Source organism: Rhipicephalus microplus, chromosome 6 (assembly GCF_043290135.1).
Source record: "Rhipicephalus microplus isolate Deutch F79 chromosome 6, USDA_Rmic, whole genome shotgun sequence".
Taxonomy (NCBI): domain Eukaryota; kingdom Metazoa; phylum Arthropoda; class Arachnida; order Ixodida; family Ixodidae; genus Rhipicephalus; species Rhipicephalus microplus.
The window spans coordinates 163,725,123-163,752,924 of NC_134705.1; the positions used below are offsets into that span (position 1 = coordinate 163,725,123).

General features: G+C 48.3%; 1 protein-coding gene across 1 annotated transcript; it reads right to left on the minus strand.

Annotated features, from left to right (window-relative positions):
- LOC119168358 (ATP-binding cassette sub-family A member 2-like) lies at positions 1 to 27,123 on the minus strand. The gene is made up of 13 exons (XM_037419763.2): positions 26,836 to 27,123; positions 26,183 to 26,382; positions 24,216 to 24,519; positions 22,192 to 22,345; positions 21,573 to 21,698; positions 17,776 to 18,033; positions 16,791 to 17,044; positions 15,742 to 15,903; positions 13,997 to 14,155; positions 12,085 to 12,266; positions 11,457 to 11,630; positions 8,094 to 8,316; positions 1 to 333 (listed from the first exon to the last, which is right to left on the minus strand). Exons 1-13 carry the CDS (start codon positions 27,121 to 27,123, stop codon positions 82 to 84), a joined length of 2,736 nt encoding a protein of 911 aa, XP_037275660.2. The 3' UTR covers positions 1 to 81.
- Between the last annotated feature and the right edge of the window lie 679 nt (positions 27,124 to 27,802).

The following is a 27,802-nucleotide window of genomic DNA, read 5'->3' on the forward strand; positions in this document are numbered from 1 at the left end:
ACTTTATTTTTTTTCTCGCAGTCAGAGCATGCATGTGTCCAAGACGATCGCGAGTCAAGACGACCGGCGGCATGGTACCCCTCAGATGCCCAGCGCTGACGCCATGATGTGGTGGACGACGAGGGGCTTCTGTTGCTCCTGCTGCTGCTGCAAGGCTGCGGCGAGGGCCGCTTCACTGGCTTCCTTTCGAGACACGCTGAGGAAGATCTGCTCGAGCGACGTGTCGGCGATGTAGAAGTCGAGCAGCTTGAACTTCTTCTTGATGCGCGCCATCAGGATGAACATCTTGCTCCACGGTATGCGAACCCACGAGATGCGAAACTCCAGGACGCCCTGGTAGTAAGATCATCTATATTTACGGATGCGCCAATGAAAATACTTAAAATGCACGTAGCAGCACGCCTACAACATCGCAGCCGATAAAAATGAAGCACTGTCCTTTATACTCGACGACAACTTTCTGTGGCAGCACAGCGAAAGCTACGTGAGTGGAGCTTCTGCACTATGATACTACACCCAGTAATATGCAACGCAATTTCGGAAAAGGGTCATTGTTTTCGGGCAGTTTCTGTTTCGCAAGCGCATCCCTCATGGGCTTTTTCGCACCGCCATTCTATATATCTTACATTTTTATTGGAGGAAACAAATCAAATGTTCATTTTTTTAAGGGAAACAACGTGAACCTTTTTGACGCGTTGAGATTTATTTCAGAAAAAATAACGTATGGCTGGGCGGGTACTGGGCAATTAAAACAACGCAAAGTCAAAAAATTGCCTCCTAAATTTCAGTGCATACTTCGTCGGCATCATTGTTTTCCTTCTTTTAGAGACGCAAGAACTTTCTCGAGACGCGCACATTATTTTTCAGGGGACGCAAAGACAACGATGGGAAGCAGAAATCTTGGCACGAATCAGTCATGACCGGGCGCCTGACTTTCGTAAATCCAACTGAGTGAAACGCAATCTTTACTCGGCCAAGAACGCTGTTTTTGCACGATCAACAGGGTATGGTGGATGGATGGAAAAACTTTATTTCGTCAGAAAGCATCTGAGGATGATTCCGTGTTAGATGGCCATCAACCCATGGTTGGCGGCGACCTGTGTGGCCCACTCCACGACCCTTAACTGGACGACTGGGTCCGAGCTGGTCAACACGGCCTCCCAGTGCTCAAGAGAGGGATCACGCATAATATCCACCGGCGGCGGCACTATGCTACATTCCCAAAGTATGTGATCATATGTTGCCACAGCCTGACACCATTTGCATTGCGGCTTAATCTCCTCCGGGTACATTTTGTTCAACACGTAAGGGTTGGGAAAAGATCGCGTCTGCAGTTTTCTCCAGACGCATTCCTGCGCCTTAGTCAACCGCTTGTGCGGGGGTGGATAAAACCTCCGCTCTAGTTTATAATGATTCGTTATGTCATGAAAGGACACCAGCCCATCTCTCGCGGACCTCCCCGGAACTGGCGGCTCACCTACCCGGCTGACGAAACCTCGAGCATTCAGGTGAGCCGCCTCGTTCCCAGGGTTCCCAGAGTGTGCTGGTACCCAGACAATTTCTATTTCTCTCATTTCTCGTCCCGTGGCCCTATGCAGAAATCGTGCAGCGGTCGCCGATATTCTGCCCCTCGCCAGATTTCGGATGGCTGCCTTTGAATCACTGAAAATCAAATCTGACTGCGAATTAATTATAGCTAGCGCTATTGCCGCTTCCTCTGCAGTTTCCGAGGAGCGGGTTTTGACCGATCCAGAAGCGATCAAGCGCCCCCGCCTGTCCACCACCACAATCACAAAAGCGTCTTTGTCCTTATATTCCGCAACATCTGTATAGACTGCCGCTTTGTACTCGCCGTACTCAACGTGTAAAGCTCTGGCTCTTGCCTGCCTGCGCTGCGTATGGTGAATCGGATGCATATTTTTGGGCAAAGGTTTTATGTACAGGGCCTTATGTAACTCCCGCCGCACCTGAATTTTAGTGTCCCCAGTGGGAGCCTCTGCTCCAATACCAATCCTTTCCAATATAATCCTGCCCGCTTTGGTTGTCGAAAGCCTAGCGTGCTGCATCACCAGATGCCCCTCCCATAATTCATCCAGGGTGTTGTGTACCCCTAGTTTTAATAGCCTTTCTGTAGGCGCGTTGTTAGGCAACCCAAGCGCTGCCTTGTAAGCTTGCCGGATCATAGCCTCGACCTTACCTTTTTCTGCGGTATCCAACTTCATATAAGGTGTCGCGTAAGTAATCCTGCTGAGCACAAACGCCTGTACCAGCTTACAGAGTTCTTTTTCTTTAACCCCGCTCTTACGGTTAGCGATTCTTCTGATTAGTCTGACAGTAGCATTGACCGTGGTCTTAAGTTTTTCAAGGGCCACCCTATTCTTCCTGTTAGTTTGCAGATATAGGCCAAGAATTCTAATCGTTTGAGCTTCAGCTACCGGCCTACCCCCTACCTTTACCTCTAACGGCGGTGGCGGAATATAGTGTCTTGCATGTAGCCCTCTGGGTTTGTCCCGAACCACAAAGAGCTCGGACTTTGGCTGAGAGCATGAAAGTCCCGCCTCCCCTGCCAACTCTTCGACAATATTAACTGCCTGTTGCAGTGTTTCTTCCAGATGCGCGTCACTACCCCTGGTTACCCATAGAGTAATATCATCTGCATAAAATGTGTGTTTGAGTCCCGGTATCTCCTCCAGCCTCGGCGGTATTTTAATTAAGGCGATGTTAAACAGGAACGGTGACAAAACTGAACCCTGCGGCGTCCCTTTGCCTCCCAACGCGAATGAGTCCGATTTGATATCTCCTATTGAAATTTCTGCGGTTCGGCCCTCCAAGAATGATCTGATGTAGCGAAATGTCCTGACCCCTGGGCCAATTTCTGATAGGTTATTCAATATTGCCTCATGCGAAACATTGTCGAAAGCTTTATTCAGGTCAAGCCCCAATACAGCTTTGGTGCCCGTGCCATGCCCGGGATTGACTACATCATGTTTTAACTGTATCATGACATCCTGTGTGGACAAATTGGCCCTGAAACCTATCATAGTTGGGGGAAAGATGGCCTTGTCCTCTGCATAATTCTGAAGCCTGTTGAGAACCACGTGCTCCATCAATTTGCCCACGCATGATGTCAGCGATATGGGGCGCAGGTTTTCCAAGCAGAGTTTCTTGCCTGGCTTCGGAATAAATATAATCCTAGCATGCTTCCATTGTGCTGGGATCTCCCCGGCCACCCAATACTCATTTATCAAGTCAGTGATCGCCCCGACCGATTTGAAGTCTAGGTTTCTCAGCATTTTATTAGTAACTCCATCCGGACCTGCGGCAGACGTAGTACGCAGCTGCCCCATGGCAAACTCCACCTCCGCAATTGTGAACTCTTCATCTAGGTCTGAGTTTTCCACCCCCGAGTAGTGTGGTAAGCATGCGTCTACTCCAACAGTTATGTACCGATTCCGGAGTTCCTGTATAAACTCTCCAATTGTGCCTTCATATTGATGCATTAACCGAGTCATTTGCCCCCGTTGCGCCGATTTTGTTGCTGCCGGATCCAAAAGATGCCTTAACAGCTGCCATGTCTTTTTGCATCCAAACTGTCCATTCATGCGATCACAAATCTGGCCCCACTGCTTGGCTTGCAACTCAATTGTATAATTTTCGATTTTACGTTCTAACTTGGCAATCCTTCTGCGAAGGACGCCATTATGTTTTTGCTTCTTCCACCTTCTCAAGAGACTCGCGTGCGCTTCCCACATGTGTAATAGTCTCGAGTCAGCGGTAAACTCCTCCTGCTCGACTGGCACTTCTACCGTGGTATTACTTACATCCTCCTTGAGCGCCTGTACCCATGCATCCAGGTCATTAATTTTCCCGTTTACAGTGTCTGCTCTGTTTTTCCTAAATCTGTCCCAATCTGTAATTCTATGCCCCCTCACTTTGTCTTTATGCTTCGCAGCGCTAAACGTCGTGGAAAGGATATAGTGATCACTTCCTAGCGCTTGTCCCGTGTTAATCCACTTTGCATTGCTGATGCCTCTAAAAAACGTAAGGTCTGGGGAGGTATCCATGCTTATGCTGTTGCCTATCCTCGTATGATCTTGTGGATTGTTTAACAGCGTCCATCGCAGATCCCGGGCAACTTGCCAAAGCCGATTGCCCTTTGGGCTGGCTCGAATATAACCCCACTACGGGTGAGGCGCATTGAAATCTCCTACCACTATAAGCGGAGCGCGAGCTGCTAACCGTTGAGTTTGAATCAGGAGTTGTGGCAAGCCCAATCCTTTATCTTTTGGAGAACTATACACATTAAGTAAAAACAGACTCTTCTCATACTTTCGTTTAGGCAAAATCTCAAGCAAGACATAGTCTTCCCTGCTGCTATCTACGGAATGCTGAATGGCAGTGATGTTGCGATGGACTAGCACGGCTGTGAAGACGCGTGATACGCCCCTTGAATCAGTTCCTGGCGCTGTAAATGCCTTAAATCCAGGTAATTTTACGGAACCACTAGCCTCCTGTAAGGCTATTATGTCTGGTTTACTGTCCAGATTTTGTACGTGCAACTGCAGGTTACCCCGCTTTTGACGAAAGCCCCTGCAGTTCCACTGCCAAACCTCAATTTGCTGGCGAGGCGCCATGATGAGGCACCAGGTTGACTAATGGCACTTGGCCACCCACGGGAGGCAGTCTTGCCTCCAATAGAGTATGAAGCTGCTGAAACATGCCCATGACCTGGGTTTGGGAATCCTTAAATTCAGTGGAGAGCATGCCGAGACGCTCCTCTATTGTGTCTAATCTGGCTTCGATCTTTTCGACTCGAGCCTCCAACCTATCCTGTCTTTTCCCTTGTTTGCCTACTTTATCCGCAAGTGTTGTTACATCCGACTTAAGACTAATGACCTTAAAAACAGGCTGTGGCATGTCTACTGGTGACGTTTCGGCTAATCGTTTTGCGTTAGCTACCTCATCCCCCGACAGTGGTCTCTTCACTGTCCCCCGATTCTCCACTTCCATAGCTGCACTCTCCTGTACGCGAGCAGACGCCTCTTGCGTCGCTTTCTGTAGGCCTTGCACTGCTGGTGCCTGTGTCCCCTGCCGTTGGTCGTTTCTAAGTGCGCGTTCCATCTCTGCAATTCTGTTTTCCATTCTTTTAATCAAGTCTCCCTGTCGCTGAACCAGCGCTGCTAACTCCCTCTCTCGAGCGGTTTCGTTCTGGGAGGCCGTGCTTGACAAGCTCACCTTTTTGTTGGTGTCGCGTGCGCAGCTGTTGGTACTGGATGCTCTTCCACCATCTTGGCCGCCCCCGCGCCCTGGCAATGGCGGGAAGGAACTCGACCGGTCCCTGCTTTTGCTTCTGCCTTCTTTACCCCTCGGTGACCGCTCCGTGGCCCTCGAGGAACGCTTATCGTTGCCAGCTTCGCTCTCTCTTTCGATGCTCTGCTGCCGGCCTGTCGGTGGCTTGCGAGCCAGGCGAAACTTGCAGTTCCGGCTCCCTGTGTGATGCGCACCATGGCACACGATGCAGACCGGCGTTCACGTAGGTGGCTCTCCTTCTGGCGGGGCAGGATGGTCCTTCCCGCAACGGTGACATAGGGTGCTCTTCGGACGATAGCAAACGTCCGCTCGATGTCCAACTCGTCTGCAGTTGAAGCAGGTCTCGACTAAATTTCTGTACGGGATCACAGCGTACAGACAGTTCCAGTAAGTAATCTGCCGGGGTATGCGTTTTCCCCCGAACGTAATCTGAATCGCCTTTGACTTTCCCAGAGGTCTCGCGTCCAGAATGTCTATGCCTTCATTCTTCTTCAGGAATCCCGCCCGAACTTCTTCCACTGGGCATCCATCATAAGCATTATAAATCACTCCCCGCACGGAGTTCTCCAACGGCGCCACGAACGCCGAAACCGGCAGGTCACGATCACCCAGCTTGAGCGTCTTCACAGTCGCATATGCCCCACTGCGATTTATGCACGGTGTGCTCACCGTCAACGTGTTGTTTGTGCCATTAACCCGCACAATGTCTTCTTCCGCGGCAATCGCACTCGTTAGACGCGCTGCTGCTCTCAGTGCACATCCGAGTTCTCTCGCTGTCACAACACTCAAGTCCCAGTTCTGGGGCCTGTACACAATCTTGAAATCCGTGGCTGGCAACTTGAGAAACGGTCCGCGTTTCTTCCATACCGGCGCTTTCCCCCGCTTGATTTGCTGCGCTCCGTGCGTCTTGCGCCCGTCGCTGCCGGCCTGCGTCTCGCAAGGCTTACTCTTGGCGTTGTCGCCATGCCGAGTCTTCTTAAATCGGTCCTGTGCCTTCAGCACTGGAGCCCACTCTCCCGCTTCAAAATCTTCGGGTGTTATAGTCTCCCCTTCGACGTAGTACTCCATCTTCAGCCCAACAAGACCCACGGTCACCGGGCGCAAGTCAGACGCCGGGCGACGCGGCCCAGGCCAGGCTTGGCCTAGGAGATAGGCCTAGCCTTGCCACCGCGGGGTTGATAGGAAAATCTCGGAAACTCCAAAAACGGGGACAAACTTGCCTAAACGAGTGGTGTCCGTAGGTACAGGGCAACCTCCTGCAGACGAGCCCACTGACAGCAAGTCCAGAAAAAAGCGCGTCCGCCGATAGTCGGTCACCGGGCCGGAGCTCATGCGAAACACGTCCGCACAGCGTCTCACTCCAGCCATCAACAGGGTAATTAATGCACATGAGCGCGTCTGTTATCCAGGCAAAGCGTAAGGAACGACACTCTCCGCAGACGCCGACGGGAGCGGTGTTATGGTACGTGACTTTCAACATTATCGTATCAACAATATTCAACGGGCGAAACACCGACCATGTACGCAACGCAGTTTAGGAAAAGGGTCATTGCTGTGACGTACGGTTTGCAATCGCGATTTTTCTTTTAAGCAGCTGGTGTTGCTGAAGACTGGCAGGTCACCGGTGTCACGCTTCGATGTCAACTTGCTGCAACTGAGCGACGTCATCACTGTTTACCGGGGCAGAGAAAAGGTGAAATTATGGTCCTTAGAATACTGGCAACATATTCCAGGGACCATAGTGAAATGGCTCATGAAAACCAGAAAACTAGAAACAGCGAAGAACAAAAACCTACACGGGTGATGCTTCCTAAGTGTAATGCGAACAATCTTGACCATAGTATTTACATCCTTTCTTTTTATATTTTCCATTAGGCTACGCAGTATACAAAAGTTAGCGTTCGTGGACTACATGCAGAAGCTTAGTAAGAAAGGGCGTGCTTGGGCTTCGTAGCCTTCGCTGTGCTGCCACAAAAAGCAGTCGCCGAGTATAGTTAACAGAAGCATGCGTCAAACGCGTGCGCACTTTTTCTAGGCACGTGGGAGCTTGGAGAGGAGGGGGGGGGGAGGGCAGCGTGGTGGCGGTTGCTACACTCCCTGATATGATGTTTTACATCATGTTCTGATCATAAGGCACTCAGTGAGCGAAGCTCGGTAAAAGCGGTTTGGGGCTTGGGGGGGGGGGGGGGGGGAGGGGTCTGCGGTGAAACATTGTCCCCTCCTCTACGCGCGCTGCTGATCCGCGCTAAAGTTCCCAGCGCAAAAACTATACAAGAGAGAGAATTATCCGTGCTTCATCTCTCTTTCAGTTTTGTAGCTTCGCGCCGTGGAATTCCGCACTTAACGCTGCTCATGTTCAATGCCACATATTTGGGTACGGGTATGTTCACGGGTTGCAAGGTCTGGTTATTACGGAGGGGCGTTATGATTGATATGTGGGGCTTAACGTCCCAAAACCACTATATGATTATGAGAGACGCCGTAGTGGAGGGCTCCGGAAATTTAGACCACCTGGGGTTCTTTAACGTGCACCCAAATCTGAGCACACGGGCCTACAACATTTCCGCCTACATCGGAAATGCAGCCGCCGCAGCCGGGATTCAAACCCGCGCCCTGCGGGTCAGCAGCCGAGTACCTTAGCCACTAGACCACCGCGGCGGGGTGGAGGGGCGTTATTAACACAGCTGCGTTAATCGGTCACCCTTACAAGCAAACAAATTAGTATAGCCCCAAAACCGGCCCGATACCGAACTTCGTGAACGCGTGGCGACATGTCTTTTCACCTCGTACGAGTGCACCAGTTCGGAGCCCGGGAAGGCTGTCCAGACGGCGTAGACGACCTGTCGCTGGTAGGCCTCGTCGTTCTTCCTGTCCGGATAGGTCTTGACCGTAATGGTGTAGCCCTTGCCGAACTTCGCTTTGAGCTGCGGCAGCGAGCCCAGACACTGCAGTTGGCCATCTCCCAGGACGGCCATTCGGTTACACAGGAACTCGACGTCCGTCAGGCTGCATGTGCATGTACGCAGGTTCATAGGTCTGTACCTTATTGAACAGAACAAAATTGGTACAGAGGCTGCAGATCTCAGCTAGCGCGGTCTATAGTATTCTATGATAATATTAATATCTGGGGTTATGAATCCCAAAACCAGCATAGTATTATGAGAGACGCCGTAGTAAAGGGCTCCGAAAATTTCAACCATTTGGTGTTCTTACATGCACTCATGTTGCACATGCACAAGCCTCTACCACTTCGCCTTCGTCGAAATGCGACCGCCACGGCTGGGATCGCATCCGCGACCTTCGAGTCAGTAGCCGAGCACCCTAAACAGTCTGCCGCTGAGGCGGACTGTCTAGAGTATTCTACACTCGACAAAGGGAAAAGCAATGCCCGTGTGACAAGGGCGTTTGGAAGGCCTACCAACCAGAGAGGGAAATGTTTATTGTGGCAGAAAATCTGAGAGGTCAGCCTACCAACCAATAGCCTATTGAATCAATGGTCAAGCACAAGTTCTTTTGAGGACCATCGAGCCAATAATGTGACGAGTCAATGAGGCAGCGTACAATTCTATCAAAACTTCGACAGCCATTGAGGAATGAAACGGAAACAGCGCGAACATAGCCGCGCAATGAGAATGGGCTCACGATCACGATTAGAAACTGGGAATCCAATCAGTGTGCTTTAAAAGCAGTATATGGGGCGTTGTGACTTATTTAATAAACCATTTTTGTCACTCCAAAATGCGCAAACCCCACAAAGCTTCAACAAAAGCAATGTGCTTGTCTTCATCGTGCCATCTTGCTGTGCCGTGTTGCCTCAGTTACACTCCTTAAAACATTTGTCAATATACACTAATAATTCATGGGGTTCAACCTCCACAAACCACGATATCATTATAAGGGACGCCATAGTGGAGGACCACGGAAATGTAGACCTCATTTTTTTTAACGCGCAGCTAACTCGAGGTGCATGAGCCTCGAGCCTTTTCAGCTCCATTTATATAAAATCATAAACCTTCTCGCCGAAGGGAACCCTGATGGGATGCGAAGCAACAGTGGTGCGCATGGCGTTGACCCGGTGTAAACGGGCGTTGACACGGGTGCTGGAAGAACGGTTTGAAGTGAAGGCTCGCTGTAGCGTTTAATCAAAAAGAGCCGTGTGTGTAGTCACCGAACCTAGAGAGAAAATTACAGCATGCGCTTCAATAGATCAGGCCTCGACAATACATGCAGAATAGGTCACCATAGCCCTCGCAATGAAGGAGGGATGGACGCGAAACGCTTCATTAACAATCATGACAGACTCGCAAAAAGCTTGCAGAAACTATCTAGAGGGCAAAATTGGAGCACAGTCACTCCCGATATTGGTTGGACCAGGATGGGACCCCACAGTAAAATACGTAGAGGTTATGACGTGGCCACCTGGGTATGAGGGCTTGACAGGGAACCTGCATGCGGGCGAGATGACTCGTGGCTTTAAAAATCACCGAGCCACTCGAGACAATGCAATAGAGGGCCCTGCACCCCTGGACCCTTGTTTCACAACGATCCTTAAGTGATACAGGGAAAATAAGCAGCTCTATCAACGTCCAGATAGCAAGCTCAGCGCTTCAGAGGCGACAGCGCTAAGAACCAACACTTATATAAATCTGTACACTCTTCACTTTATCTAACCCACGGGGTACAGAGACATATGCCCGTGGTGTGTAGCCACCCCAACACTCTCACATCACGTGGGAGTGTACATAGCACGACAAAAACACGACACCAATAGCACATGGGAGGAATGTGAGGCGCTAATGTCTAGCCCAGCATATAGGTTGATTACTTGCGACTGATAAGGAGCTGTACGGATGGCTCGTGCCAGTGGGGCCCTGGAATAGGGGCACCACCCTTCTGGACAGACTACGCTCTACACCCTGTATATTCCTCAGGGCACTGGAGTTCTAGCCTGTTTGGTTTATGTATACAATAAAGTTTTGTACAGCTACTACCACTACGAGCAAACGTTGTTTGAAACGCAAAGACCCAGGAGGCAGGTTGAGTTTCGTGTAAGTTTTCGTCGCAAATTAATGTGCCGAAAGAGTGTTTCCACTTGATGTGTAGTCAAACGTTTCGGGCGGTGGAGAGGATGAAGTGAGAGAGAATTGTGTTGCAAGTGGGCGGAGGAGCCGGCAGCTGCGGGCACTGCAGAGAGCGTGCTGTGGGTGAGAGCATGACGTCAGCACGCACCTGCGAGTGGAGCGTGACGTCAACACGCAGCTTCGGCGTGACCTACTTGGCACCGCTCCAACATTTGCGGCGAGGAGAACGCGTTGCGGTGCGTTCGTACGGACGAACGCCCGTACGGCATTACACACGTGTGTCAAAGAGCTGCGTCGTATCTAAAAAAATGCGGCCACAAAATCGGTATTCTATCCCGCGATTTTCGGGCCAACTTAGACACTTGATACGTATTCATAGCTCAGGCTAAACAATTTATTGAAACGTATACACAAGAACAACCAACAGATACATGCTTTAAAATTATTTACATTTGAGCGACATGAATACGGAAACAAAGATCCGCAGCCCCACACAAATTTTTCCGAGAAAACGCCTCATCCACTCAACGGCCATTCAAAACTGTCGTATAGCAGCGTGACAACTACATCAAGCCCATAGAGTTGCAACGTTTCTACGGCCATCGAAACGGAGGCGTTAAGTCACTGATCGTGTACCAACCCAGTATATACACTATAAAGTGTACGGGGAGATAGCCGCCTTGGTGGCTCAGTTGGTATAGAATCGGACTCGTGATTCAATGGACACAGGTTCGGTTCCTGCCCATGACAAGTTATCTTTTTGTTCTTTTCTTTCTTCATATTCAGATTACAATTTCTTCTAATAACATTTTTACATTCAGACTACAATTACTTATAATACCATCCAATATACTTTCCTTGGCATCATTTTCTGTGAGATGTTATTAATATTGTGTCTAGCAAAAAAAGGAGCCCATAAATGTACACCACTTTTCTCCAGGTTTCTGGGTTCAACACTGACAATAGTGTACGCTAGTGCACGATGGCTCCGACAAACGACACGCACTACCATTCAAAACCTCCTTTGTACTCATAGGGGATCCTAAGTACGATAAAATTCGTCACCTGTGGGACGTGAGGACCACCGACATGTTGGCCACATGCTGCAGTGCGCTGATGTAGTTGACGACGCGCCTTCGAGCCATGGGTGCCACGCCCGCGTACGGCTCGTCCAACAGCAGGACGCGGGGCGTGCCCAGCATGGAGATGCAGAGCGACAGCTTGCGGCGGCTGCCCGCACTGCGCGAAATGAGGTGACGCTTTGCTAGGGAAATATTTGCGAGTGAAGTTCTAGATTGACTCATAACAAGATACCATAATTTTTAAGGGGTCTAGAACATCCACTATTCTTGCAGTGCGCACAGTTTTGATTCTAGGTTATCGTGAGATGATGATTTATTTTGCAACTTTATCGGTCTAGAAAAATACAAACCTTGCTCCCCAAAAGGCACAATAAAGATAGTTTTAAAAACTACGCGTTATACCAGACAAATAATTGCATACGTAAAACCAGCACGTAGATATACCCAAACTCACCAAGTTTCATCAAAATCAACTGCGAAAGTTTTCAAATTGGGCTGGTAAAGTTATAGTAAAACTCTGCACTGTTCGTTTCTTAACCTACTCTAATTTTACCATGAGGATAAAACGGCTACAGCACTAATATATAAGAGCTAGCTGCAATACAGTGTACCTGTAGGTGCCCACGAGCTGGTCGGCAATGTCTCCGAGGCGGTACACCTCGAGGAGCGTGTCGAGGTACTTGGGCGTCAGCGCGATGCCCTTGAGACGCGTGAACAGCGTCAGCGTCTCCACGCCCGTGAGCATGTCGAGCAGGCCGTCCCGCTGTGGACAGTAGCCGAGATGCTGCTGGAACTGCGGGTGAGAGAGAAACGTCTTTATTCACAAAAGCATGGAGAAGGAGAGTGTGAGAGGAACCCCTATTCTGGGGTCTTTAGGACGACTCCAGCGACGAGCCGCGCCCGCTGTATCAGAGCTCGGACGACCTCGGGAGGTCCATCGCGGTGAGCATCGTCCCACAGCTCCTCGCTACGTAAAGGGTGAAGGAAAGCAGGTAAGGGAGGAAAGATGTTCGCAGTTCACTCGATCGAGACATGGAAGGTTGTGGTCGAGTTTCCCCAGCCGGGGCAACGGTCTGCATAGCACTGCGGGTAGAATTTACGAAGTTATACTAGATTGGGATTTTTTTTAGTCTGTAGCTGGCGTAACGCTGCTGCCTCCTCTCGCGAGAAAGATGGCAGTGGGGCGCTCTGGGTGCGATGGACGTTCCTGTAGTGACGAAGAATGTCGAAGTGAGAAGAGGATTCGCTCACTCCGAAATGGTCGCCTCGCCTTGCCGGGCCGCCCGGAGGGAGAAAAAAGACGCGATGTCGAAATTAGCCGATAAAAAAATTTACTTCAACAAGATCTAGGACTTTGCAAACAGTGGGTGGCGGGAAGAAAGCATAAAGATTGAGTTGGCTGGATTTGACGGGAAAATATACTGGGTATGCGAGTGACAGGAGAAAAAAAAATGGCGAAGGTTGAACAAAGTCGCGAAAGCCTTAGAACAGATAAGATGAACGATTATTAAGTCTAATCCGGTTCCTTCTATGTTCTTCCTGAGCTTCAGCTAGTTTATGCTAGCTGTTTCTTTGTTGCTTCTCAGCGCAGAAATATTTGAGTTTAACTAAAGGCCACGGATACCACATGGATGTGCAAACTGCACAGACAAGCTCGCACTGAAACATAACGTTCGTGCCTCTCATAAATCTACCGGCACCTTGTCGTTCTCATAGGGATTCCGTTGCTTTGGGTCTTCTCGTTGCCACCATTGAGTTTTCCGTTTTCTATTAGTTCTGCGCATACCACTGAAGCACTGCGGGTGAACGCTTGAGCGAAGCTGCCTTGATGATGATGTTCGAAATTATTCGAAATAATTATGACCAATACGAAGATGCTAGAAATGGGACTAAGCTGCCTTAGTCTACGATTGCATACATTCCCATGATTTCTTCGATGTCCGACAGTATTGAAGGCATGTTGCCGGCCTGTTTTGTTTTCTTTTTCAGGGTTCTGCGAGGTTTTTCAATATTGTTATCACACTATTACCATTCAAAGACTCTCATTCAATACAAGAACACCCAATTACTTCGTCAAACGTAAAATAAGAGAGCCTTTCCAATGAATAACAAAAGAAAGCAGCACATGGGTCTTCTCCTGTGTGTATACACATTAAAAGAAAAGTGTCTTTTGACTCCTCTTTTACACATGTGAAAGTCACGTTATTCGTGACAATTTTTAGAGGGGCGAGTTAAACCTCTTCATGAGGGTCATGTGATGTATAATTCTCTTCATAAATTGACGTTGACTATATTTATCAGAGTTGCAGAACGAATGGCTTTGAAAAGGAGAGTCAATGTGTCTCTCTAGAAGAAGTTCAACACCTGCAACTCTCACGTGAATGAAAGACGAGTCATAAGACACTTTTTTTTCTAGAGAATGATCTATTGCAAAAGACCACCTCCGCAGGCCTTGCAGCCTAAACCCCGATATGGCATGTCAGATAACCTAGCACTTTTCAAGAAAATAAAGGGTGCCTTTACCTCCATAGTGTCTTCGACGATGGAAGCAGCGCCGATGAAGGCGTTGCCAGAGTGGGGCAGAATCTCTCCCGTCAGTATCCGGAACGTCGTGGTCTTTCCCGCCCCGTTGGCGCCGAGGAGACCGAAACATTCGCCTCTGCGCACCGTGAAGCTCAGTCCCTGCGAACAATCATCGTGCTAACGCTATCCTGGACTACAAGCACTCGTCATCATTATCCTCCTCTTATTCAACAGTCACACTGTATTTCAGTACTACTCTGGCACGAATTATTAAAAAAAAAAATCGTGAGCTTCCTAAGTCTCTTCGGCAAAAGCCTGTGGCCAATCGACTACGTCATGTCCTTTTTATTTTTTCTATTTTGTATGTTTTCTTTGTTTTTAGGCTCTTTCAGTAATCCCGTGATTTCCGAAAGATTGTAAGATGGGAGGGGGGGGGGGTTGCTGTGACGGCGCAACTGTTGCTATGCGCCGCTGTGCCATCATGCGATTGGCTGAGAGAGTGTAAGGGCGAGATGCCACAAGCTGCCACCGTTTCAGGCCACGGACAGACGGGTCGTCGGACGCGATGACGAGGCGTTCAAGGCTCTCGCCTTAATATAGGTTGACCAACGTATTTTGAGAAACGGAAAATTTCGAACATGACATAATTTACAGCGAGCACACAACGCACCCGCTATACGTCGGTTTTGACGAACAAGACTACGGCCTTGCAGATCAGTATTTTTCAACTGTTAGCGACAACGTAATTGCATACGGTGATCATGGTTCTGTGGTTTACGATATTTTAATTTTCCACGCTTTCATCAGTAGAAGAGAGGACCGACCGAGTTAGCAGCGAGTGCATCCACGATGCCTTAGTGGGATCCGTAGTAGGCAGCATCCACGTTCGTCGCCAAATGTTTCACGCTACAGTTCTTTAACCTATTCTTTTATTTTTAGTTTGTCGATTTACTGCAAATATACCCTGAATTACTATATGGTAATAATGATACATGAAGTACGGTGGACATGGCTGTGCTCAATGCTTATGCTAGCTTTGATTCCGAATATAGGTCGAGTTTTTTTTTTTTGTTAGCATACGTGGACAGCTAACTATTGGTCACGTTACAAAAAAAAGGGGGGGGGGGCGTCGAACAATATTAGAATAAATACGGCGTGTGCCTGTGACATAAGCGAACTAACTCTTATCTTTCCGCGCACAAACCCTTTCATATTCATCGCATTATGTGATTCTACGTCGTCCTCAACCGCACCTTTTTTCGTCGGTCTAATACCACCCGATTCCTTTACAAAGCTTTTCAGAGGCGGATTCATCAAGAAAGAGAGAGAAAGGGGGGGGAGTGAGTGTGATCGCCATACCCCTGAAGCGTTGTCAGCACCCCCTCCCTCTCTCTCCAGCACCTGTCGTCCCCCTCCTATCTGCAATTTGGACAAATGAGTGGGATCACTATGAACACGAATGAACAATATGTTGTGGTAAGGTTCTTGTGACGGGGTTCTTGGAACTATTAAATACCCCCCCCCCCTTACCCAGTTATACGGCAAGTGATTTGATTTGATTTGTGGGGTTTAACGTCCCAAAACCACGCTATGATTAAGAGAGACGCCGTAGTGGAGGGCTCCAGAAATTTCGACCACCGATACGGCAAGTGACCTTTCTTCTTTAAATGAGCGTATGGATAGGCCCACGACCATATATGCAATTTGATTAGCTTACACTGCTTTCGGCATCGAAAGACACTCACCCGAAGCACCACGTTGCTTTCGAAGACGCCGTAAGACCTGTGCAAACTACGAACGACCATAACGGGCCACGGGAGTCCCGGAACGGCTGGCAGTTTGCCCGTCACAGCGTCCTCGACCATATCGTTCTCCGCCAAGACTTCGGTGTCTTCTAAGTGCGTGTCCTGAAAGGAAACGAAAACGGGAACGCTTTCGTGAAGAAGTGCTTGGAAGCTTATATTTCTGCCGTCTCGGCTGATCGGGCGAGTTCGCGATTCATGATTATACATGAAATGCGAACGCGTAACATAGACAAGGGCTAAGTAAGACAAGGACAAGCGTATCCTAACAACTGAGACTTTTCATTGAGAAAGCTGTGACGTAAATATACTGGCAGGAAAAAGGAGTCTTGTACAAATATATGATAACAAAACTTAAGGAACAACACCGACGAGAGGTGCCATACTTCTGTAAAGGGAGTCATATATGTGGCAAGTGAGAACTAAATAAACTGATAAAACTGGTAAAACCCACACGTTGTCGAAGCCCGCATTGCCTTGCAGAAAAAGCTGACGCCTTCGGCATCAGCCACTTTCCAATGCCGTATAGGCGTTAAGTTATTTTTGCAACGAAATGCAGCATCTGGCATGGTGTGGTAGCCGCTTTAATCGGTTGTTCGTTGTTATTTGCTGTGTTCATTTGTCGTGCGTTCCTACGGAACTTGTATCTGTCAGTATATTAATGTCACAGCTTTTCGAATAAACGTTTAACTGGTAATGCGCGTCTGTTTTTCTCTTACCACTGCCTCTCTGCATTAAGTGCTCGTACTTCAAGTTGTGAACTCGCCGAACGACAATCACAAAAATTTATTCCCGCAAGGTCCTGGGTAGTAAAGAAGGTATACCAGCGGTCCAGGGGTGAGGGTGAATAGGCTGTACAAAATGTTAGCTAACGCTCCCATTTGCCAAAGTACCTTACTCATATCTCATACGTAAGTATTTTCTGAAGGTAATTTCGCGCCAAGATACCTATCTCGAGATTCGCGAGTGCAGATAAAGAGCAGATTCTAGACCTTCTTCTTTAGATTCCGGGAGAATCCGCGCGTCATCATAGATGCCTGCTGCGAAGAGTGGGGCGACGAGAACGCCTCTTCGTCCAGCGAGGTCATCTCGCGTTCAAATGTCTTGAGCATGTACTCGATGATGAGCAGCATTACAAACACCGTGGCGCCCTGAAACGACAGCCCGACCACCTCGTAGTAGGCCGAGTACGAGTTCTTGTCGAACGGGTGGATCAGGTAGGCGGTCCGGTTGGCGCTGTAGATGTCTGCGCGGACAAATCGGTGGCTTCGTGGAACACACGCAGATGCTGTCATACAATCCAAACTACCTTCACCACAGGCGTACGACTGATGATATGTGGGGTTTAACGTTTCAAAACCACTATATGATTATGAAAGACGCCGTATAGTATAGAGGACTCGGGAAATTTCGACCACTTGGGGTTCCTTAACGTGCACTCAAATCTGAGCATACGGGCCTGCAACATTTTCGCCTCCATCGAACATGCAGCCGCCAACACCGCGATTTGATCCTGCGACCTGCGAGTCAGCAGCCGAGTATCTTAGCCATGAGCGTTCATCAATTGTACCTGATAGACCACAGCAGCGGGCCGGGCGTACAACTCGACCAGCCGAAGAGACGGAAAGATAAATGTAGATAGATAGATAGATAGATAGATAGATAGATAGATAGATAGATAGATAGATAGATAGATAGATAGATAGATAGATAGATAGATAGATAGATAGATAGATAGATAGATAGATAGATAGATAGATAGATCATATCGGTATTGCCCAACAAACAAATTAAGTGATGTTCCAGATTAGGAATGGAAGCTCAGGTGAGCGGAGAAAAAGAAAAGTACGACTATAACGTGACTTCCCCCATTGAGTAGTCTCAGGCGGGTGCTTAAAGGAGCCTGTGGATTTACATGTTATCTTTTGTTCTGTCTATGACGGAGCGTTCGTTTCGCAGAGAAGTGTCACCACTCACGGTCGCAGCACTGCTTCAGCGAGAGCTTGGTGTCGGTGACCTTGCTGTTGCACTGGCTCTCGAGCTCGATGCCGCCCGCTTGGCACACCGAGCTCTCGGCGGCCAGCTGCAGGATCTTGGTCATGGCGCGCGCGTACGAGCTCGAGGGGAGCAGCCGAGTCACCTTGCGCGCAGTGTTGATCACGTACGAGACGATGGCGTTGTTCACCTCGTGCGCATAGTACTCCATGAACACCTCACCCAGGCAGCCGACAGATGCTGCGAGAGAGAGAGAGAGAGGGGGGGGAGATGGCGCATGAGCACTCGATGGTCCACAACCCGCTTGCTTAGCGGCCGACGCCGTCTTTAATCTGGCAACCCACTGGTTTGCGCAAATGACTACTCACTCGTCCAGCATTTATGGATACAAACGTTGCACTCGCAGCAAGATGGCAAGTTGGACCAGTTGCACTCGCCTTTGCAATTTCTTCGGTATTTGCATGGACATGAGCATGCCTAACCGTTCTGCGCCCACCAGCACGCACACTTGAACCATATTCCCCTTACCGGAAAGAAGGAAAACGTGAGTTGCCAGAGCACTCTTCCTCGCCCCGTGAATACGGTATATGGTCGATTACAATTAAAGAAAGATTTTAGCCAGTTCCACGCAGTGAAGACCGTACGGCAGTAAAGCTGTCGCTCCTTTTGTTGCGCATTGCATTCTGTCCCCATGTTTCGACAAAACTTCCCCTAGCAATTTCAAACTGAATCGTGATGATGACACTGCCTGCTACATCACCATTCAGCACTACTATCATCATCACAATTTTGAGGGTAATCATCACTTTTTTATTGCTTTATTTACTCCAAAATCTCTCTGGTCACCTGACCTGCGTGACAGCTATTCTACCACTGTCATAGTTCTTCAATCATAGCAGTTATGAAACTGCGTTCGAAGACCCGCACATACTGCAGGGGCCTGCAGAATATTCCACTATCTGGGAGCAGCCACGCGAAACGCTACATCGTGCTCCTGCGTGAGTTCTTCTCAAGGTGCTCAACGACGCACGCAGCGCTGGCGTTGTTACTAGAGTTTATCAGTTAGTGTTTTGGTCAACAGGTGGCACGACAATCAACGGAACCCCGCAACTTCGGTTAATGACGAGTTTCAATTTTGGTACATCGGGCATAAAGGGAGTTTTCAAAGCTCGGTTGTTTGAAGAACTCTGCTACCATACTGTGACAACCACGAGGTCGCAGGGTAAAAAAAGAGCTTTGCTGTCATATGTAAACTTCGCCCACAACCACAACCATCCCATGCAAAAAAAAAATTAACAGATGCTTCAGCAAATTGCGTGCCCTGACTTTTGTGCCATCAAGCGCTTCGAGTTGACCATATTGTACCGCGCGGGTGCATGTGCGTTCGTGTCTATGACTTTAGACAGAAAGCTTAAACCACCCGACAAGTTTACAAGATGCTCGTATATAAGACAATATTTTGACCAAAAATGACAAACTTTTAAGGGGAACGCCTTAGGTGCCGGTCCCCGTCTGTGGTACTGTGCGAGACCTTCCTGTACCCTTAAAGGGTCCCTGAAGAGGTTTCTTTTTTCACATTCCGTTTTTGATTAGACCACTACTGGAGCAAACCATTGGCAGCAGAGCTCAAACAATACACTCGTTGTTAACGGATCTACGAGTACCAAAAAAGTACCCTTCTTTTTCGCTCCACCTTTCACCCTCATCATCATCAGTCTGACTATGTCCACTGCAGGACAAAGGCCTCTCCCATGTTCCGCAAGCTAACCCGGTCCTGTGCTTGCTGCTGCCAATTTATACCCGCAAACTTATTAAATCTTATCTGTTTACCTAACCTTCTGTCTCCCTTTAACTCGCTTGCCTTCTCTGGAAATCCAGTTAGTTACCTTTAATGACCAGTGGTTATCCTGTCTACGCGCTACATGCCCCGCCGATGTCCATTTTTTTTCTTGATTTCAACTATGATATCCTTAACCGCCGTTTGTTCCCTAATCCACTCTGCTCTCTTCTTGTCTCTTAAGGTTACATACACCTACCATTTTTCTTTCCATTGCTCGCTGCGTCGTCCTCAGTTTAAGCTGAACCCTCTTTGTAAGTCTCCAGGTTTCTGCTCCGTAGCTAAGTACCGGCAAGATACAGCTGTTATATACCTTCCTCTTGGGGGATAGTGGCAATCTACCTGTCATAAGTTGAGAGTGCTTGCCAAATGTGCTCCATCCCATTCTTATTCTTCTAGTTACTTCAATCTCCTGGTTCGGCTCCGCGGTTTTTGCCTGCCCTAAGTAGACATAGTCTTTTACAACTTGAAGTGCACTATTGCCTATCTCGAAGCGCTGCTCTTTTACGAGGTTATTGTACTATACTTTCGTTTTCTGCGGATTAAATTTAAAACCCACCTTTCTGCTTTCCTTGTCTAACTCTGTAATCATGAGTTGCAATTCGTCCCCTGAGTTACTCAGCAATGCAATGTCATCGGCGAAGCGCAGGTTACTAAGGTACTCTCCATTAACTCTTATCCATAACTGTTCCCATTCTAGGCTTCGGAAAACCTCCTGTAAGCACACGGTAAATAGCATTGGGGAGATTGTGTCCCCCTGCCTTACACCCTTCTTGATTGGTATTCTGTTGCTTTCTTTATGAAGCACTATGCACGGTAGCAGTTGATCCCCTGTAGATTTTTGCAGGATGTTTATATATACTTCATCGACGCCCTGATTCCGCAGTGTCTGCATGACGGCTGATATTTCTACCTAATCAAACGCCTTCTCGTAATCTATGAAGGCTATGAATCTATGAAGGCATTTCACCCTCAACTGCCCCCAACTCTTCCTTCAAGCGCTCGGGGCTAAGCTCCGCCTTCACGGCGCCTGCGTCGTGATGTGGCGTGAGGCCGCATACGCGTAAATCCCGCCACCTACCCGATACCGGGAATCTGTGCTGCGCGTTCCACAGCCAGTCAAATCAGCTGGAAACGATGACGTCAGTGGGGCAGAGCGTGTCGCTTGTTGTATTGGCGGTTGATTGATTGATATGTGGGGTTTAACGCCCCAAAATCACTATATGATTATGAGAGACGCCGTAGTGGAGGGCTCCGGAAATTTAGACCACCTGGGGTTCTTTAACGTGCACCCAAATCTGAGCACACGGGCCTACAACATTTCCGCCTCCATCGGAAATGCAGCCGCCGCAGCCGAGATTCGAACCCGCGCCCTGCGGGTCAGCAGCCGAGTACCTTAGCCACTAGACCACCGCGGCGGGACATTGTATTGGCGGTTGAAAACGCATTTGGCCGAGTCGCAGCGATCTGCAGTGATCTGAAGCGATTCGCAGCTTTAAAGCGTTGTAATAAATTGCACAGTTAACGCAGAGAAAAATCAGTCTCTAAATTACACTTGGGACTTGGTCTACCGGTCCAATGAGTTTGTGAAAAAATCGTCAAAGCCGTTTCAGGGGTCCCTTTAAGGTCTCGCACTTCCCCATTCAGAAAATTTACGTAACTTCTTCCTTATCACGTTCCACCAGGACGTTGCAGATTGCCGACTTTATTGCCGTCGTCATGACGTTACGGAATGGTGTCAAATGACAACGTCATCATTTCACGTCATAGAATTAAGCGCAAAACCACGTAACCCCTACGCCAACGCGGCAGAGATAACCTTTTTATTCAACTATTTCTAACACGCTAGGTCAAGCACTGGTTCTATTAGGTCATACGTCAGGCTACGTTAAGCTCGGTATAAAAACGTAAAAAGATGGACGGTGTAGAATGCAATGCTCACATAAGACGAACGTGAGGACGGCAAGCGTCGAAAAGCCATGCCCCGGGTTATCGAACAGGAAAGATGCCAGGTAGATACAGGGTAGCGCCGCGTATCCGTGCAGCAGGTTCAGCACGAAGATGAGGCCTGCGAGAACATAAAGGTATGCCCACACAGTTTTCAAGATGTCGTGACGTTACGACGGTCACTCCGCCTCACGGCTTCGTTGATGACGCACAAGCGGCCATTTTGCATGTTCGCGCCACGCGGAAAACTACTTATGTTTACCGGTGTTAGGGTTTATGAAATCCGAAGTTTGACGTCAACCCATCTGGCACAGGAAATACATGGTTTAAACGCGAAAAGACGCAACGACGGAAAACTAAATCTTTAATTGACGTTTCGGCTACCAAGGAGCGTTGTTGGTCTCAAAACTACTTTCGTATGGTGTGCTAGTGGTTGCCACCCTCCCCCCCCCCCTGAATTTTGAAATTAGGCAGTTTTCCTCGAGTACATGCATGTACACATACAAAAACACACACAAGCATAAAGGTAACATATATAAAGTTTACCAACCCCTTCCCCGCCCCCCCCCCAAAAAAAAAACGCTTCTGACTGCGTTCCAGCCTGTGAGACTCACTGATGTCTGTGGTGGTGAGCGTTCCCGCCTGGAACAGCCACAGCGGAGGAAGCACGCACAGGGCGGTGACAATGTAGAAGAGGAAGTCGAAGACGAAGTTTAGGATCCAGTAGAGCGACGGTCTCAGGCCCGTCAACAGGTGCAGCTGCTTCACCTGCAAACGAACAACGACGCGCCCGTGAGACATCTGGGCGACGCCATCTTGGACTGTTAAGCCGATGTTTTCCCATTTTGTACATCGCGACGTTAATCAGTAAGGCCATGAAACATCGCATGCACCGAACCATTTGTTTTAATGCATGTTCGTCTATCGTAACACTGTTCGTTTAGCTGCTAAGGATGCCAAACACAATGGTTATATGCCCAATATAGCGGCACTCATACGCCTCCGTAAAAGAGTCTACACGCCTGATAGCAACGGTGCCGATAGTTGGGCCAGCAGAGATGCCATCCTAAACAATGTCTAATCGTACCATGCTGTCGGATTCCGCCAATGGTCAAGTCTGATTGGCCCGGACTATATACTGGTATGGCCTCTCCGGTTGGCTTAAGATGTCACCATTACGAAATTCGATGAGATGACGCGATTTGACATTGCCCAGGGGCGCTATTTGGAGACTGTGAAATTTTATTAGTTTGTCTAATAACACACGCGGTGTTTTTGCTCTACACGACGGTTCGAGGATATGATACGGTTATGTAGTGCAGCCCCATATGGCTAGAGAGAGCCAGAGATGCGCGAAGCCACCTTTTGTTCGCGAAAGAGTAACCATAAAGCGGTAAAGGCTGTCGAATAGCCTTTCACTGCATGCGAAAGACGAATTGCATGCACGCACGACGCCCCAGGTTTCAGAGTAACACGTGGCCTGATGTCCTTTCCTGTGTCGCTGCCCACGCATGAATGCAAATGACCTCTTTTTGTCCCCCTCTTTCGATAAGAACGTTCGCGAGCTATGCAGATGCGGTTAATGTGATACATTCTTTTTTTCGTGAGTCAACCACAGTAGTTGCCTTGTGAACAACATAACAGAAGAACAAAAGTGATATATCTCATGATGGGCGTCCATATTTCAGTCACTTTAAAGATCTCCATAAATATCTATGTGTCTCAACAAAGCTAACGGCAGATTACATTCAGAAATTATCCATATGTGAGATCAGAGAAAAAACGTCGTACTTCATATGATGTCAGCTGACATTTTGTTCTCTTTTTCACTCTGTGCTCCCCAAACTTGTTTTCGGGCTATTATTGCACGAACTTAATTTATCGCAGCAAAATGAGCCAGCAGACCAATTTGTTAAGCTACGATTCCTAGCATTTAACGTCTTACGCGAAATAAGTATGGCAAAGTACATTACCAGTGTAATCAATGAAAGCTATCATGGACGAACAGCTATCCGTTCCACGTATCAATATTGCGTGTGCCAAGTCATCCGGCAAGAAACAAAACAATTGCAATCTTTGACATACCATGGGCGAAGAATCTACATGGGCAGAAACTAGTGGAACTCATTGGCAAAAATATATAGAATCATATACCACTTGAGGGAAAACAAACCAAGAATGTATCGCACTGGCTAAAAAGATATCTACAGCAGAGAAAATCTGAGCATGTGTAGACACATAAGCCAAGTACACACCTTGTAGATATATCCTTACATACATGTCTTTTGTTGTTTCTCATATTGTCAACTTACCATATTTAGGTTGTTACCAATATTGGTGTTATGACTTTAATATTTAAGTTAAAACAACAAGTGTAATTCTCTTTTATATATTCCTTATATGCATTGTTTCTTTTTTTGTGCTTTTCTACCTCCTGCTGTCGCTTGTTTTGTGTCTGAATACCACTGATGAACACAAGTGTCAAATACATACTTTTAAATGACCCCAATACTAGTCTTCGGCTAAGGAGGCATACAGTGTTTGCAACCGATTTGTATTTGTTTCATTCCAATGAACTCCTGTCAATCAATCCCGTTTCTGGGCACTACAGTCACCGTGCACAGTATAGGACACTCACCAACAGCGCCCTCTCGGCGATAGGAAAGAGGACGAAGTTGCTGCACATCAGACTCGAGACGAGCGGCAGGAAGATGGAGCGAAGGACCTTGGGGAGGACCTCGCGGTACGTGTTCTGGCTGCGGATCAGCTCGCTCTCGCCCTTAGACGACGTTGACGAGACGTTGGCGGGCGGCGCCGAGACCACGCCGACGCTGAAGTCGGCATCCGCCCGCTTGGTAATGTTGCGAAGCCGGGCCCTATTGTACGCCGTCAACACCAGGGGCGCCGTGTGCTGGATCTGGCCGTTGTACCACAGCACGGTACTACATCCACAAGCGAATGGCGAGAAGATTTCTATCAGTAGGGGCACGACGGAAGAACGCAGCCTATGTAGCGTCAAATATCAAAAGAGGTCACGTAGCTCTTTTTCGGCGTGGTTAGAAAACGCTGCCGATCGGTTGTAAAGGCTCGGAGGACGCGCGAGCAAAAGATTACAGCCACATAACGCGCACACCACCGACGACCGTTCTCGTAAAATCAAGTGTCACAGTTCCTGCACGAAGGACTTTCCCTGGCAAAGACGGACGGTGCATCGCTTGTCTGCCAAAAGGACATTAAAGGCAAAAAACAATGTATGTCAGAGAGAAAGCTCAATGCATGACAACATCTAAAACGGTAATATTATCAGCAGCAGGGCCTTCCGTAACAAGAAATCAAGCTAAATGTACCACATGACGTGCGCCGCGAGTGCGACATCTACGAAATGATCTGATGACGTGAGAGTGTCCGCGTATAGTTCACTACTAGTAGTAAAACTGGCTGTAACAAAAAATACTTTTCCTGGCATCAAGAGCTGTAATGAAACACTGCTTGTCTGTATATAATTTATTTATGAAAAAAATAATTACTTGGTGATTACTATGCGGAATGGCACGAGTAGTTCGAAAGTTCGTTTTTGGATAGTTAGGCTGGATATCTGGTATCATCTAGCGGGGCTCAGTTGAACTAAGCAAGCAGAATCATGGCCTCCGAGATTAGAAGATTGTTCAATGGCGGTTGTTGCTACTTGGGTTCCCCCTACTTTTGCTCTGCTGCCACTGGTGTCGGCGGTCGCGTAGTAAAGTCAGGCAACGTTGGACACGGAAACAGTAACGTGTAAGAGTCCGCTTTCAAGCGCGGGTGATTTGAAGTGCGCTAAAGCAATGCGGGCCATTAAAATGTGATTTCATTTCAAGATAAGCACTTTGGCACAAAACAAGAACCACGAAGTTTCTGTACCGCTATTTCAAAAATTTACGTCGACTTAATATTTGCCTTCAGTGTCATTTCAAGAATTGTACGGCTGGTCAAACATGCGGGGGAATCTTATCGCATGCCCCTCGCAGCGACACATGGGCCGGCTTTCATCTCTACTTCAGCCGCGTTCGTCACTCCCGTTCGCGTGGTATTACCCGCCGGTAGAACGTACGATACGCTGGGGGAATCTTGTCAATTTGGACTTTATACCCGACATGACACCGGCGGCAACGACAGAAACCCGTCGAGTCGGTTCATACAATTTGCTATTGCAATAAAACTTCAGAATACCTCAAACGCCGGTGCATTATAATAAAACGAAGGTTTAGTTCCTTTGCGGTTGCCTTGTCCCTAAATGCGACTAATTGTTTGGTCTTGCTTGCATTTCCTACTGTAGTGTTTGCTAGTGAGAGAATTAGAACGACCTTACAAGATTTGCTGCAGATCAAAGTTTTTGCGTGACAATTACAAATTAAATTGCTGCGCAGCAGTAGAGTACTGACGCGCAAGTGAACAAGAATATCGATTTGAAACTAGGGCTGCGATTGGCGGTAAATGGTGCCGGACAAGGTGGCTCCCGACAGACGCCCTCTCGTGGTCCATGAACGTTCGCGCTCGAGTGCACAGTCATAATTGATCATACGCTAGTATGGCTAAAAGCGGTTGACATACATCCGAAACTGTACATACCCGGTCGCCTTGGTCATTTGGTAGCCGAAGTGCGTGTTGAAAACGTAATTGAACAATTGGTCGCTGGCCATGTGCAGCAGATAGTAATTGATATCCGTGGACACCGGCAGGCGCTCCACGGAGAACTGGGTGGCGGACTTGAACAGTGGGTCCAGGTACTCCTCGCGAAATTTCTCCTCGATGTCGGCTTGCTTAAATCCCTTTGAGCGAGCAGTGATGGTTAATAATATGCAAATACAATCTATGCAAGTACACACAGATACGCCGTGAAATGTGTATTTATATACAGTTCGATCTTGCTATAACTGTGATAAAGCAAATCATCGGTTATAACATACTAAATACGTACTTTGGCAGGTCGTGCTTTATTTCACCTACACTTATTTTTTTTTTCATAATGAAGCCAAAAACGTGACAATGGCCAAAACATCATCTATCTATCTATCTATCTATCTATCTATCTATCTATCTATCTATCTGTCTGTCTGTCTGTCTGTCTGTCTGTCTCTCTGTCTGTCTGTCTGTCTGTCTGTCTGTCTGTCTGTCTGGTCTGGTCTGGTCTGGTCTGGTCTGGTCTGGTCTGGTCTGGTCTGGTCTGGTCTGGTCTGTCTGTATGTCTTTCTGTACAATCTACAAACCTTCACGGTGCTCACCTGCGCGAGTCCGATGACGACCGGGAAGCTGTACTTGAGCGTGTCGCCTACGTGAAGGACGTCGCGCGAGGAGCCGTGCAGCCCCCAGATCTCGAGCAGGAACAGCACGGTAAGAAGGAACTGGGGAAGCACCCAGCTGAACAGCGGCATGCGCTTCTCGCGAAAAGCGTGGATGGCGCGCTTCACGAACACCGCCCGCGTGCGAGCCCACAAGGACGCCCGCGATGCCTTCGTGTTCGCCAGGATCTTCAAGAGCCGCTCTGTGAGGACGACGGCGAGAAAATTCATTGTTATCAATTGGCAGCTCATTCAATGGTAACTTAGGTACAACTTACACGTTCCCATGCCGTAAGTGCACAACGCAACTCTGATGTTGAACTAAAACCATCGCTTTTCGTCGTACGGAGCAGTAATCTTAGCCCGTTCCCTCTGTGCCGTCCTCCTCGTACCATTGTCGGACACAACTTTCCCCCTCGAAGGCGGATGCATACCATGCTTGCGCCAATGGGCACGCACTCGAGACAGACAGACGGACGGATGGACAAACGAACGGACGGACCCGCAGCAGCAAATGTTTTCTTGTTGTTGGATAGTAGTAGTAGTCGTAGTAGTACATGCAGATCCCTAGACCGGAGGAGGAGTGAAAAAATCAACGAAACGATCATATAGCAAACTGATGGTCCTCTCTATGATGATGATGCTAGAAACGATGACGACGCCAAATTATGTTGACGTAGGTGATCTCACCAGGTAATCACATATACACTCACGAAGTTACAGTTTACATGGCCGACAGTTTTCACGACGCCTAAAAGGGCGAGTTCTTTTGAAGATAAATAATTAATGTTCGGAAAAGGGGGAAAAGCAGGTGCTCCAGCGCATATGCTCGTGCAAGAAACATGGGTGCCCCTCGGTGCACGTGACAATGTTACGTTGTTTCTTGTACGCGTAAGCTTGCGCACGGGGG